The following is a 13965-nucleotide window of genomic DNA, read 5'->3' as shown; positions in this document are numbered from 1 at the left end:
ACCCCAGCTGTGGTACTGTAGGCAGAATGTATGCAGCGCAACATATCTACTTGTAGTTGCTTCAGAACTGCCACACCACGATGCATTCCTGATGCCAGACTTTGCATCGCAGCCCGCAGTCTCTTCAGACCTGTGGTCTTGCAACATATAATTAACGGAGGCCTTCACATTGAAAGTCCCTCATAGGCAACCTCCTCGATGATGATGCAAAACTCCGCACTGCAGCCCCGCATTTCCTCAGAACAACCGCTGCATGACTCCTCCTTGACATGGGATCTTGCAACACTCCACAAACCAGGATTTAAGGTACTTTTGTTCAGTGGGCCTAGCTTGATCCTGGTATCTGGCTCGACTCCATCGTCGTCAGCCTGAACATGTGACTTTGTCCTGGTCTGGCACGACCAGCTTCCCACAGTTGGCCTTACGCACCATTTTCACTTAAATATTTAAAATTGCATATCTGCGATTCTACCGATTGGATTTTTGTTGTTTTGGAGACAAATAATTTTACATTTTCCTCTATGTTTATAAATTAGTGTGGGTTTTTTCTTGAGTAGTCTTTCACTTCACACTCTTTGTAGTGCTGCATAAATGCTTAACACATTGCCTTTAAGTTAACCCTGCCTACTTTGTGCCAAGGGACCAGAGGGTTAAGCACAGGTTATTTGAGGTTTGCTTAATACTTCACACAGACAGAAATTGTAGCTGCTGCTCGAGTAGGGTTTCACTCCACTCAACCAGTAACCCAATTTCCAACTCAAGGCAACAAGGATAAGATTCACTGGAGAACCTGAAGCAAGGAACCAATCAGCTGCTGCCCAGAACATATGCCGCCGCTGACCAACATCCACATGGCAGCACCAGGCAAAGTGAGTAACCAGACACAACATCAAAATAGGAAGCATAAGGCCCCAACCTGAATAGATGCAACAACAAGCAAAGTAGGCTCAGAAAGGATCAATTTCCTACCAAATCAAGTAGTACATATGGAGGAACCGCCAGAATCTAGAGCCAACATACCCAAAAAGAGAGAGCACAGCATTATGAAGAATTACTTCAGAGCATACCTTGCCCTAAGCTTGAAGGTGCAATAGGAATCCAGGATTGTAGAACGCATAGAGACATATGAGGCCCAAAAAGGAAGACCCATTAGAATGAGGGTAGTGAAGCAGAAGAAATGAAAGTCACCATTTCCAGCAAAGAAAAAGCAAGCACCACAGCCTTTGGAGTGATTGGATCACCTTGTGCTCTACTCAGCAGGTTTTTGCATTCTGCAGCACACATAGAAAGAGGAAAAGGCCTCTGAGTGTTGTTTTTGCACATGAAGGTGCACTCCCCTGCACAAAAACAATCCTGCCTACAATGCAGGTACCCTTACACCATGACACAGAGGGGCCTGCATTGGTGCAAGGCAGCACATAGTGTGCCAGTGCAAGGAAAGGACAGGAATGTGCCTTATAATGTTAAATACTGCGCATTCCTGCACTTTCAAGCAGTGCAGCACAGCAAGGTGATTTGCTGTGTTGCGCTGTATTAAAGGATGATATATCTAAGCCAATGTGTAAGGGGGTTGGAAAAGCATGAAAACAAGGCCAACACAAAGCAACCCACATCATTCAATGCACACAGAGATAAGTACAAGTGTAAACTAACTATGACAAACATAGGGCCAAATACTCAAGCTCCAAGAACATCAAGCAACAGCACAATCACATGGAAGCAAGTATCCAACAAAGGGTAGATATTCCTAACCCCCAAAATGAGGACAACAATCCAGAAGGAAGCAGCAAGCAAAAAAGAGACCAGCACGAGCCCCACAGCTGAGACCCAGACAGTGACCTGTAAGGCAGGTAGTGTCACCATAAAAGACTGGAACACCTCAAGTGTGGTCGTAAGTGCCGGGAATACCCCAGCACAAAAAACCTGCTGATTGGAGCACAAGGTGAGCCAGTCCACTTTGAATTTAAGGAATCACCCCACTCGGACTAATGTGGCACACCCCGATAAGGTAAAGTCTCAACTAGAAGCACAAAGGAGAAGCCACCACCAAACCATACGTCAAATGAGCAAGAAGGGGGCAAAACTAAGAAAACAACTTAGAAACTTTTCCATGAGAATCAAAGCCAAACTGGGGAGGCCACAATGCCACAGCTCGCCAGGTACCAAGAAAGTAATTCAAATCCCAAGCAGAGGAGTAGGAAACCATACCATGGAATACATAGCAGTAACGCAAGCTCCAGTTCCAAGAGGAGCACAAATATAGGAGACCACGAGGCACTAGGAATCCAATCAGCAAAAAAAGATTTGGTGCCAGCCTGGAGTAAAGATGCAAACTACTTCCCAGGAGCCACAGTGTGTGGGGGTGGGTGGAGCAGAACAGACCACCTTCAACCCCCTAAACCCAAAATAGGATGAGATGGACCAAAATAAAGAAAAAATCAGAACCAATCCCATAGCAGTGAAAGGCAGTGGAAACCAGAAGCAGAACCACCAAAGGAAACTTGGGAGCAATCCCGAAAAACCAAGCCCAACAGGAAGCTGGTGGAGAGTCAAAAGATAGCAAACCAATGAAGAGTGCCACGCTAGTCTCCAGGGCCAGGCAACAGCATAAAGCACCGAAAACAGCATAATGACAAACACCACCAAAGAAACTAAGTGGAACATAGGGGCCAAATTGAAAGAGTAACCCCCAACAGTGAATGGAGCTCTACTTGCAAAACATCCTAGAATCCAAAGGAAGCAAAAGAAAGCAAATGGATAGAAATAAAGCACTCCCATAGGATGTGCAAGCCACATCGAGAACGGGGTGTTAATAACAATCCCCACACCAAACAACAGGTGATGAGCTTGCAGAGTTGCAGAATGGGAAATAGAAGGTAAAGTCCTATCCACAAGCATCAGGACAACCATCAATGCCCGCAGAGATAGTAAGACCATGTTTGGAGAGGCATAAGGAACAGTCTCATGATTAACCCTATGAATAAGGAAAAGGGAGGACAAGTTAGATATCTGGGCCATAGAAGTTTGAGCTAGGGCACAAATGCCACAAGGCACAAATCCTGTGTGTACACGCAGGAAGACAACTTCCAGCTTGCTCCCCACTCAAGGAGTGTAAACTCAATCTTAACCCAGAGCCCATAAGAGACACAGAGGAAAATATATGTCAGAGCCATCATCAAACAGTCCACAGGTAGTCCAGCAAAGAGGCAGGAGCAGAGAGTCTGATATGAGACAGAGAACAGGTCACACCTCTCATGAGACCCAAGTTCAGCTGAGAGAATAAGCGTAAGCACAAGACCAGTCCACACCCCTGAAACGAAAAGTCAGGGCACACAGAAATACACACACACACCCCTCCACTAGTGAAGAAGGCTATCCATATTGAGAATGCCTACTCCAGCCCTAGGTTGTGTGGGGGAGCCAGTGAATGGCAAGATGACAATGACAAACAATGGCACACATCTCCCGCAACAAGCCAACTTGAGAAAGTGAGGTAGGGTACACATACAATAAGAAGGAAGTCCAGCAGGGAGCACAGGGGGAAACCCAACACCAGCCCACTCTACAGGACAAAGGGTGGGCACTCACATATCCATCAGTGTGAGGGCCCCGGTGCTGCATGCAGGACATGACCATCTCATCCCTTATTACAGCAGTAAGTGCATAGGGGTGGTCCACCGTCCACCAGTCCTCAGTCTACGGGGAGGAGATACCATTCCAGATCGGAGTCACTGTTTTTGGCAGTGGTGCCACGTGTAAAAAGAGCTCGCATTGGAGGTCGCTCCTTTGGATTGCTGGCCCCACAGTTGTGGAATTCTCTGCCGCTGACACTTCGGCGCGCCACCAGCTTACTTGCTTTCAGGAAAGGTCTAAAGACCTGGTTGTTTACTCTTTAGGCTTTCTTCCTCTTCTTCTTTTTATTGGGTCCCCTTTTGTTTTTTACTGCTGTGTTGTGTTATTTCGTCGTAGGTCTCATTGCTAAAGCGCCGGGACACTCTTTTTGAGTAGCCGCGCGCTATATAAAAATAAATATAACATAACATAACATAACATTCCACAGGCCCACAGCATCTCCCAGAAGAATAAACCCAACACTGGCCTCAGGCACAATAAGAACCAGTGAAGAGCAAGTCAAACATCACAAGAGCATCACACAACCTGTAACAAACTCAGCAATTGTGTCTGGGGTACACAATATCCAACAGAAGACACCAAGATATGGAACGGAACGTCCCAGAAGTCACAAGCCCAGCAGGGAGCAGAGTGGGAATCCCAAGCCGACCCCACAACGCAGAAAGAAAATATGGGGGTACATGCATTCACTAATTCTCCAGTGAAATAAATGAAGGCGTTGCTAAACCGACAAATCCGCCCAAGCCCCACATGGTGCGTAGAAAGTGGTTGTCCCACATATAGCTCCACTAGTCAGAGAGAGGGTGAGAATATGCTTCCAACAATAGAGGCTCAAGGTAACATCAGGAAGTAGGGAAGGGTGGGACAAACACTAGAACACCACTACATAACCGCTGATAAACTAAGAAGGGAAGTTGAGGCACACTCTAGAAGATCAAGAAATGATACAGGAATATAATTCTTGACTTCACAAGTTTAGCAGGCAGTATAATGGGAAGCCCATTCCCAGCCTGCATTTCTGGCAAAGAAGAGGAGAAATTCACCTGTCTTCTGGAGATGCCGATTCCAGATCCTCACAGCAAATACATGCACCCTGGCCCCATCATAGTGGGGTATGTACACAGGGAAACTGACATCCAGCCCAACTAGTTGGGAAGAATCCTCACTCATTGAGGGCTGACGGCAACACCCAGTAGGGCAGCCTCAACCTCAGTCATAAGCCAAGGAGGTAGCTAGGGAGATATGGAAGGGCATGTGAAACACGTGAACAAACACCACACAGCCTAAAGAAGCCCAGCGGGAGGCATTGGTGCTGACAGTGGCAGTATAAACTAAATCACAAGCCCAAAGGGCCTCAACATCAACGGAAGCGAGGAAAACAAACAATCCACAGAAAGTAGAAACAGCCAAACATAGCCCACAGGTAAGCAGAAGCTTCTGTCCAGAGACAAAATCCACAAAGTAATTGGCTCTGATAGAAAGCATGCAAAACAAGAGGTTTATGATTAGAGGTTGTCCTTTCTAAGCACACTTGGAGGGGCAGGAGTTTACTTTTTTCTTGGAAGTAGGTAGATAGGTGTCCGTCTTTAGGATATTAACACACCCCGTGATATTAGGACAGGGACAAGGGTGTGATGAGGAGTTAATGCACTATCTCCAGAGAGTGATGTGTAAACAGAACTCTATAGTTGTCCTTTGTCACATTTGAGTAGCTCATCCAGTGTTGCTTTACTCTTTATTTTCTTTGACTTGTAGTTTTCTTTTTCCCATTTTACATGCAAAATTACAAGTAACTGAAAGGAAAGAAAATAATAGGTTTAACATGTCAGAATAATAAATACAAAAAGATCACAGGGCATAAATAGTGTGTCCTAAATATAGCTGACAGAAATATTAGACCATTGGGTGTGAATTATCGATTAATAACACCAACTGGGCAATATTTTTGTGTTTAGGGCAAGATATTTGTGTCAGGCAATAATATGACAGTGATTTTCCAGTTCTGTATCATAGGCTAGCTTTATGAGGACCTTATGTCAGCCACAGGACAACCTCAAAGGTCTGGTGTGAACCTGCAAATCACATCATCCCAGTCAAAGAATTCAGTACTTCATGCTACCTGTTGCTAAGACGCACGTGCAAACTGTAGGTTAAACATTGCAATCACTGTTAGATTGATTGATAGGATGTGGCTCCAGCAGCAGAGACCAAAGGCCCCAGCTTCTTATTGCAACTAGACATGTCAGTGTGTTGAGTGTTTGCTGCAGAGAGGTGTATCCAGCCAGAATGTCACAAGCTGTCATCCCACTTGGATACATCAGGTGGTTAATGCCCCTCAATGCACTGATCAGTCTATTGCCTGCCTGCCTGCATGTCACAGGACTGCACCCTCCAGGGCTGACTCACAATCTCACACTTCAAGACCTCTACCTATAGAATTGGAACCATTCAGTTATGTAATGTAAACAGCTAATAAAGGTGTCATTTGATGATTCGGTTGTCCAGCAAACATTTCAAAACGTGACCAGCAGTTTATACATAGATATCGGTATTTCACTGAGTTAAAGTTTTATCACAGAGCTATATGCAGAGCTAGAGCTGCATTTTATGCCCAGGAATTTGCCACCAGTACCAACCGCTCAAAACTGATTTTTAAGGTACTGAAGGACCTAATGAAAAATAGATCCTCAGCAGAGGCGATTTGCACAGACTCACACTGTGATAAACTGGCCTCTTTTTTTGTGGAGAAAGTGGAAAAAATATATCACGGGTTCGACACACTCCACCAGGATCGAGAAGCCACTGTCTCTGATACATTGGATCATGAGCCTCTGGCTATCTTACCTGAATTGTCGGTTGAGGCTTTTGACAGACTCAGCCTCAAGGTCAAATCAGGTTCCCCGGCGGACCCGCTGAAGCCTGCCTTCATTAATACACTCTCTCCGCTGTGTCGTAATCCCATACTGGATCTCATTAATATGTCCCTGTCTTCTGGAACTGTACCCGCGGCCTGGAAGCAGGCAGTGGTTACCCCCATATTAAAAAAAGCAAATTCTGACCCCCGACTGCCAGAAAATTACCGACCTATCTCCCTGTTGCCGTGGATTGCCAAGGTAACAGAAGCGCATGTCAACTCGGTTCTGTCCGAGCATCTGGCTTGCAACCAGATCTTGGACCCTAGCCAGAATGGATTTAGGTCAGGACACAGTACCGAGACGGCACTACTTTACATCTTGGAACATCTTCGCCAGGTACTTGACATGGGTCATACCGCAGCGCTTATATTATTAGATTTAAGCGCTGCTTTCGATACTGTGTCCCACCAAATACTTATCCAGCGCTTACAGGAGGCGGGAGTGACGGATGTCGCTCTCCAATGGTTCCGGTCCTTTCTGGCTGATCGTACTTTTAAAGTGGCTATACCACCTGGCCAATCCACTACTTACCCCCTGAAGACGGGGGTTCCTCAGGGATCTTCACTGAGCCCGACTATATTTAATCTCTATGTGAAACCGTTGGCTGGTGTCGTCAAACAGTGGGGCCTTACGATGGCCTCATATGCGGACGACACACAGCTAGCGGTGACACTTAGCGGAGACCCCGAGGTAGCAGCTTCGAGATTCCGTGCGGGTCTCTTGGCAGTAGCAAGCTGGCTTCGCACCAACTGCCTCCAGTTGAATGCCACCAAAACGGAGGTATTGGTTCTTGGGAAGCACGCTGAGCTATGGGGTAATCAGTGGTGGCCGTCAGAGCTTGGTGTCACACCTATTCCAGTGGCTGGAGTGAGAAATCTAGGAGTCTGGGTAGACTCTGCGCTTTCCTTCAAGGACCACACCATGAAGGTGGCTGCCACATGTTATGGAATACTGCGTGGTATTAGGCCAGTCTTGAAGTACTTTGATCCCCCTACCAGACAGCTCGTAGTTCAGGCCTCAATACTATCTAGGCTGGACTACGGTAGCTCACTGTTGTTAGGGGTGAATCAAGCGGAGGCCTCTAGGCTCCAAAGAGTACAAAATGCCGCGGCACGAGCCATTGTGGGCCTTCCCAGACATTGTTCGGTGTCGGGTACCATCATGGCCTTGCATTGGCTCCCGGTCAGACAGCGAATCAAGTTCAAGGCGCTGTGTCTGGCCTTCAAAATTTTGAAAACTTTTCGCCACCGGCACTTGTTACTCTGCTTACACCCTATGTGCCATCGAGATCTTTAAGATCGGAGGGTCTCCATTTGGCTGTCTGCCCACGCTTCAGGTTGAGCAGGATGGGTGGCCGTTCTTTTAGGGTTCTAGCGGCTGGCCTATGGAACTCGCTACCAGTTCACATTCGTGCTCTTGAGGATATGTTCGCCTTCAGGCAGGCCATTAAAACTTTCCTCTTTCCAGTTTCTGGCTAATCTTTTTAGTGTGTTATGTTATAGCATCTGTCAAAGCGCCAGGACGCCCCTTTGCTGGGGCAGCTGTGCGCTCTAGAAATTTTAATAACATAACATAACATAACATAGTGGGTGCTTGCCCAACCAAACTGTTTACATTGATATGTATTCTCCTGCTTACATTCACCAATCACACTTGCTTCTATATGTATGTCTTGCATTTGTGAACATTTACTTTGCAAACCTAAGTCCAGGGTCCAGTGCAAATGTAAGGAAAAAATCTGCTGTGACTTTTTACACCAGTTGTTAGGGGGCACTTTCAGGAGGATTCCAACTGCTTTAACCTTCAGCAAACGTTTAAATATTTGAGATATGGAGACCTTTGGTTTCTTTCAAATTGATAGTACAAGCTGGCTTGCGCAGGCTTGCAGAGGCTGCCCAACGACACATGAAATAAAGGAAAACAGTAACAAAGACAGTCCGGAGGTAACGTCAGAAAGAGCAAGAAGGTGGAGAAAGACCACGAGAAAGAGAATAGCAAGAAAGGGGAAAAGCAGAAGCGAAAACAAGCGAGGTGTATCACAAAGGGGAGATAGTAGACAAAATAAGATTATATCAGTGAGTGGTCAGAGAGAGGGACAGATAAAACCCAAAAAGAGTGGGGTCTAGAAAAGCAGGCCACAAACCAGGAAAGAGACGTCTACAAAGTGAAAAAAAACAAAGAGCTGAGGCAAAAATTGGTGGTAAATAAAAGAGAAAAAAAACACAGACTGAACGAAACATCGACAGAGTAATACGAAGTGGGCTTAAGCAGAGTGACACCAAGTCAACATTAGGGAAGGGAGACAATAAAAACAGAGGAGGAAAGTAAGGGTGGCAAAAGAAGAGTGAACCAGACACACACCAAAATACAGAATGAATCTGAGGAAAATGTGGAGCCAGACCCAAGGCCTTCATCAGGGTGATTGAATCAGCAGAACATAGGGAGCCTAATACCAAAGGAGAAAACTGAGGGTGGAGAGAAAGTGTATAAAAAATAGAGAATACAAGAGATGTTGGTGAATCAAAAAGATGGTCTGACGATGACATTGCGACCGAGAAATAATATGAGAATGGAGCTGAGGGTGGGAGACGGAAGCAATTGAAGGAAGGAAGGGTAAGGGAGGGAAGGAGGTAGGGGGGACATAAACAGTGTGTGTAAGCAATCAGGGACAGATTAGCCTGTCGTCGCTAATATGTGATACAGCGCAGCGAAACTGTTGGCTATGCAAAATGCAAAGTGGTGTGTTTCTAAAATGTGCAGGGGGATCTCTCCTTGGCGATGTTTGTGCCATGCCTTTATGGCTCATTATCAGGCCGTGCACCTTTACGTCGTTACATTTGCTGTGAGTCATGGCTGGGGCCATTTCAGTCTCTAACGTCAAATCGTCCAGCGGCCACGTGGCGCACCATCTTAGGTTTTAAAACCATTTGGTACAGACCGTGTGTGAGAGGCAGTACCGTTTACAGAAAACATGCACGTTTGCACTGTTTTTTTCTCACACCAAGTGTTGGCAACACGCCTGCTCACAGCACTGCGGACATGTTCCAGTCCTCGGATTCCTGGTGAATTACACGTCAGCGCCGGTGCAGAGCGGCAGCCATGCGCAAGATGGCGCTACCCAAGGTCCCAGGTCCCAGCTTCCTTCTCTAGACAGGCAGAAGCGGCTGTTCGTATGGAGGGAAAGTTCTGCTTTACGTGAAACGTGTTTGCTTGAATTCTTCATGCAAGAAGTGATAACGTTGGCAACAGTCGAAAAGTAAGTTGCCGAATTCTTTCAGGCCTGTGCCAAACCTTGCATTACGCGCTGTTCCATATTTTAGAATAAAGTCGAAGCCCCCAGTTTTATCTTTGCTGTAGGCGACAGTTTTATGATGTTGGCAAAACCTGCTTGACCTGCTATATTAAGGTGTATTCTTTGCATAAGAATGCAGAGGTGTGAGCAGTGCAGTAGAAACATGAAGGGGTTTTGTAGAAATAAAGTAAAAAGGGAGAAGAGTTCACAGCAAAACTAAGATATGAAAGATGAGGGAGAGAGGAGGAGAGGCCAAGAGTGGGGGTAATCGGAAAAGAGGAAGATTGCCATAGAGAATGGAGAGAGAGCGCGCGAGAGAGTGAGTGTGTGTGTATGTGAGAGAGAGAGAGAGAAAAAGAGAAAGTGTGTGTGTGAGAGAGCTAGAGGGAGAGAAAGGGAGAGGGTGTGTGTGTGTGAGACAGAGAGAGTGAGAGTGTGTGTGTGAGTGTGTTTGTGTGTGAGAGAGTGTATGAGAGAAAGAAAGTAAGAGAGAGAGATAGATAGTGTGTGTGTGTGAGGGAGAGAGAGAGAGAGAGAAAAAACAGAAATCATACCTATTACTAACGCAATTGACTGATTCTGTATTTACATTAAAATTAATCTCAGCTCACTTGAAGCCGGAACCCTTTCGCATAAACGCATAACGTGATATATTCGTATTCACAGCTGATTGAAATTCCGCATAAATGATCCTTTCAACAAATAATTGTCGGTCCAATGTCCACAAAGATGCACAAGGCATTGCAAAACGGTATGTGCGCCCCGAGGTTGATTTTTTTTCCTGTTGAGAAAACACAAGCCAGACTCCCATTGGTTCCTTGGGTGACTTAGAAGCATCTTGTAACCGTGTATCGCTTGCTATGCTAATGGCACACCTGCATTATTAGTGCAAGCAATTGAATGATTCCTTCTACACCCTACAACGCAGAGAAGACATGCGTTCCCAACATTGTAAAACCCTCATTAAATATTCATCACAGAAACAGTAGTAGAAATGCCTATGGCTGTTGGCACCAAAGCACACAAGACTTCACTCACACCATACCCAGAACATATCACTCACTGACCGGTTCCCTAATCTCGAAATTCCTTGAATTGGCCCATGTCTACCATAACAACAGATAAATCGCCCCTGCAAGCAAACATACTATCGAATTTCACCTTAAGGAGAAAACATCTCAGGCGTCCACCTAAGCACGAGTGCAGAGATCCCTGCACCTCAGCAGTAATTCAAGATTTTCTCTTCGTTGCAAGAAAAAATAAAACATCACAGCCATTAGCATTGATCACATCTCCCCCAAAACTTAACACCCCGCCGCTTTTCAAGCAACACAACCAGCCACCTTCCTTTTTATTACCTCAGTATACCAGCCTCAGTCCTCGGCGCTAACGCCCGAGCGTGTATTTCAGCCCTACATTAAAGGCCCCAGTCCTGAACCCACGTCAGCAGACTGAATCTCTCGCCTCCACAACGGAACCTCACACTACCAGCACAAGTCAAGTTAGCTATTTTACCTCAGCACCGAACAAACCACACTGCGAAACTCAGCCTTTTCCCAGCAGCACACCTCAGATTCACCAGCAGTCACACATATCAGATTCTCATCCACCTCTTCATCCTCGCCTTCAACATGCACCAGCAGTCCACCATTTGACACAAACACCATCTCACTCTTCACCAGCGAAGACCAGAGGCTGCTTAATATCAGCACGTTCACCCATCAATTTACATTACCAAACGCCCCCCCCTCCCGCCGCCAAGCAGTAGCGCCTCAATTTCAGAGCACTCACATGCCACATTTCTCCTCCACCTCGCCTCTACCACGCCTCCATCGGCATCACTAGATTCCCCAGTCCTCGTCTGACCGTCTCCTAAAACCACCCCACACTGATCAAGCCTTCCTCCCGAAAAGCAAATAACCCTGACGTGTCTCCCAACATCACCAGACCCTTCCCTACACCTAACATCACAGAGCCATCCGTTCTCCGGCAGCGCAGATAACAAGCCTGCCTGTCTTAAACTTTCAAGGGTAGCTCTCTTCGCTCAAACTCGCCCCCGGTTTTCCACCAAACAGCCAGACCTGAGGCACATTAAGGGCTGCTCATCCCGAGTATCATTAACAGTAGACATTCACTCCCCCCACATCCGGTGGCTGGACTGGGAAGAGGGTGGTAGTTCTCGCAGGCCATTTCTTGCCCCCCAAAGGCCACCACCACCAGCCTCCACCGGCGCCGACATACTCACTGTGAAACAAACTGCGCCCATGGGTCATGTCTGTTCCTTGCACAAGGGGCTGCGATCTCCACTAATTCCATTTAGCTGCGGGAGGACTTCCAGCGGGGGCGGAGGGGAAAGGCACGGGCGCGATTCGAGAAGGCAGAACCGCACACCCAGGCGGCGCACACTGCGCGCACCGGCTGCACCCGCTTCCTCAGCAGCCTCCGACGTGGGCCGGCCCCAGCGCCTCAGCCTGCGGTGTCATCGCCTGTCCTCCAGATGCGAGCAGAGACCAGTCGCAGACATCAGCGTGAAGTCGCGTGCCAAGCCCAGGGACACCCAGGCCACGGTCCATAGCGAGAGGATGCGCATAGATCCAGCACACACCAATTGCCCCAAAAATCCAAAGGGCTGATGGGTTGCAGAGAGGGGCTCAGTGATCATGCATAGCAGAAAGGGCGAGCACTGTCCGCGCCAGGGTCAGCAGACACCGCGCCAGGATCATGCCAGACCAGCAGCACATCCGAGCACTCACATGATCCCCGGGCCGGCGCGCTCACTATCCTACGGTGCTTCCCCTCCCGCATCCAGGGGATTAAAGAGTCCGTCATCAGCTCCCTCCGGCGGCTCCACCTTGCAAGGCTACCGCGTGCCACGAGCGGTGCGCACCAATGCCAGAAAAGTGGCTTCACATCATGTTTGCGCCGCGCGAGCCTTGGATGGAGACGAGACACCCCAAGAACGGCCCCAATCCGCGCTCCTGAGGGCACAGGATCATCTCCACAAGCAGCACAGCAGCATCGCTCACCAGCAGAAAACCAGCAGCAGAGCGCTTGCAGCGACGAAAGGCTTCAGCCCCCGCGGGTATCACCCAGTGATGGAAAGAGAAGGCACGTCCCAGCAGGCCACCCACTGCGCAAGATCACTCCAGTTCCCTGGTTTCCTTCAGCAGGAGCGGGCATAGTGCACCTGCAGCCTGCGCCTGGGATGCCCTCACTTCGCCCGTACCCATCCCCGGGCCGGGAGAAAAAGTTTCCTCCTCTCAAGGGACCGCCTGGTCCTGATGCTGGCGGCGGGTACAGCCGGGCGCCTCTTGTACAGACTATGAAGCTGCGAGTCCGCTAGCAGCGTGCCAATGGGCGGGCCGTGCTGAGGGATTACCAGGGCGGCTTTCCTGCGGGCACGAGTTCTAAGGTTTGCGGAGCAGTCAGAGAGGATGCGAGGCGGGAGAAACCAGGTCTTGTTCCGTCCACACTCGCTTTCTCGGTCTCCCTCCCTCGCACTGCGCGCCTGGGGCCGGATGCTCGCAACCCTGTCCAGTGAAGGTCGGATTCCTCCGAGTGCTGTGCTGGCGCGCAGATGCAGGATGCGCCGCTGCAGTGCTGTTCTTGCGGGGGAGTTGCGCGCGCTGGGCTCCCGCAGCTCCGGCAGGCGCCGCACCTGTTGCTGCAGCACCTGGGAGGGACGGGGAGGGCGCTATCCCGCTCTGCCGCACACAGCGGTCTTTCGATGGAGAAGCGCTGGGCAGAGGGAAGGAGACACGCGCCTAACACGAACAAGCAATCCTCATCCCGTGAATCCCCTCACATCTGCCTAATGCAGCACCGAGGCGCATGTCATGATCTGTCCGGGCGTTAGCACGTCTCAGACGCGCGTAGGCGCTGGTCCTGTCGAGCCCTGCTCCAGTGTCCACAGACACCGATTAACATTAAAGGATGCGGGGGCTGGGCATGGGAGAGGGGCAGTGTCCTGTGCCCAGAGTGTGCAGACGGGAAATTTTTGTCTCCGATTAATTTGCCTCACTTCCCTTACACAGTAAATTGTCGTCCCTTGTCATAGATCAGGCTAGACAGGGGGATTGCGGGCGGGGGGGGGGGGGGGGGGGGTGTTGAAGGCATGGCTCTATC

The 13965-nt window shown here is 48.6% G+C and overlaps 1 protein-coding gene across 2 annotated transcripts in view; it reads right to left on the bottom strand.

Annotated features, from left to right (window-relative positions):
- NETO1 (neuropilin and tolloid like 1) overlaps positions 1 to 12271 on the bottom strand; it is a 770367-nt gene extending 758096 nt beyond the window's left edge. For both annotated transcript variants that reach the window (XM_078687516.1, XM_078687517.1), the window contains exon 1: positions 12086 to 12271. In XM_078687516.1, the coding sequence (XP_078543642.1) occupies positions 12086 to 12113 (28 nt within the window). In that variant the 5' untranslated portion in view covers positions 12114 to 12271. The remainder of the gene's footprint in view (positions 1 to 12085) is intronic.
- Between the last annotated feature and the right edge of the window lie 1694 nt (positions 12272 to 13965).

The sequence above is a fragment of the Lissotriton helveticus genome, chromosome 4_1 (assembly GCF_964261635.1).
Source record: "Lissotriton helveticus chromosome 4_1, aLisHel1.1, whole genome shotgun sequence".
NCBI classification, from domain to species: Eukaryota; Metazoa; Chordata; class Amphibia; order Caudata; family Salamandridae; genus Lissotriton; species Lissotriton helveticus.
Note: the sequence above shows the minus strand (reverse complement) of the source record. Positions and strands in the feature narration are given on the sequence as shown.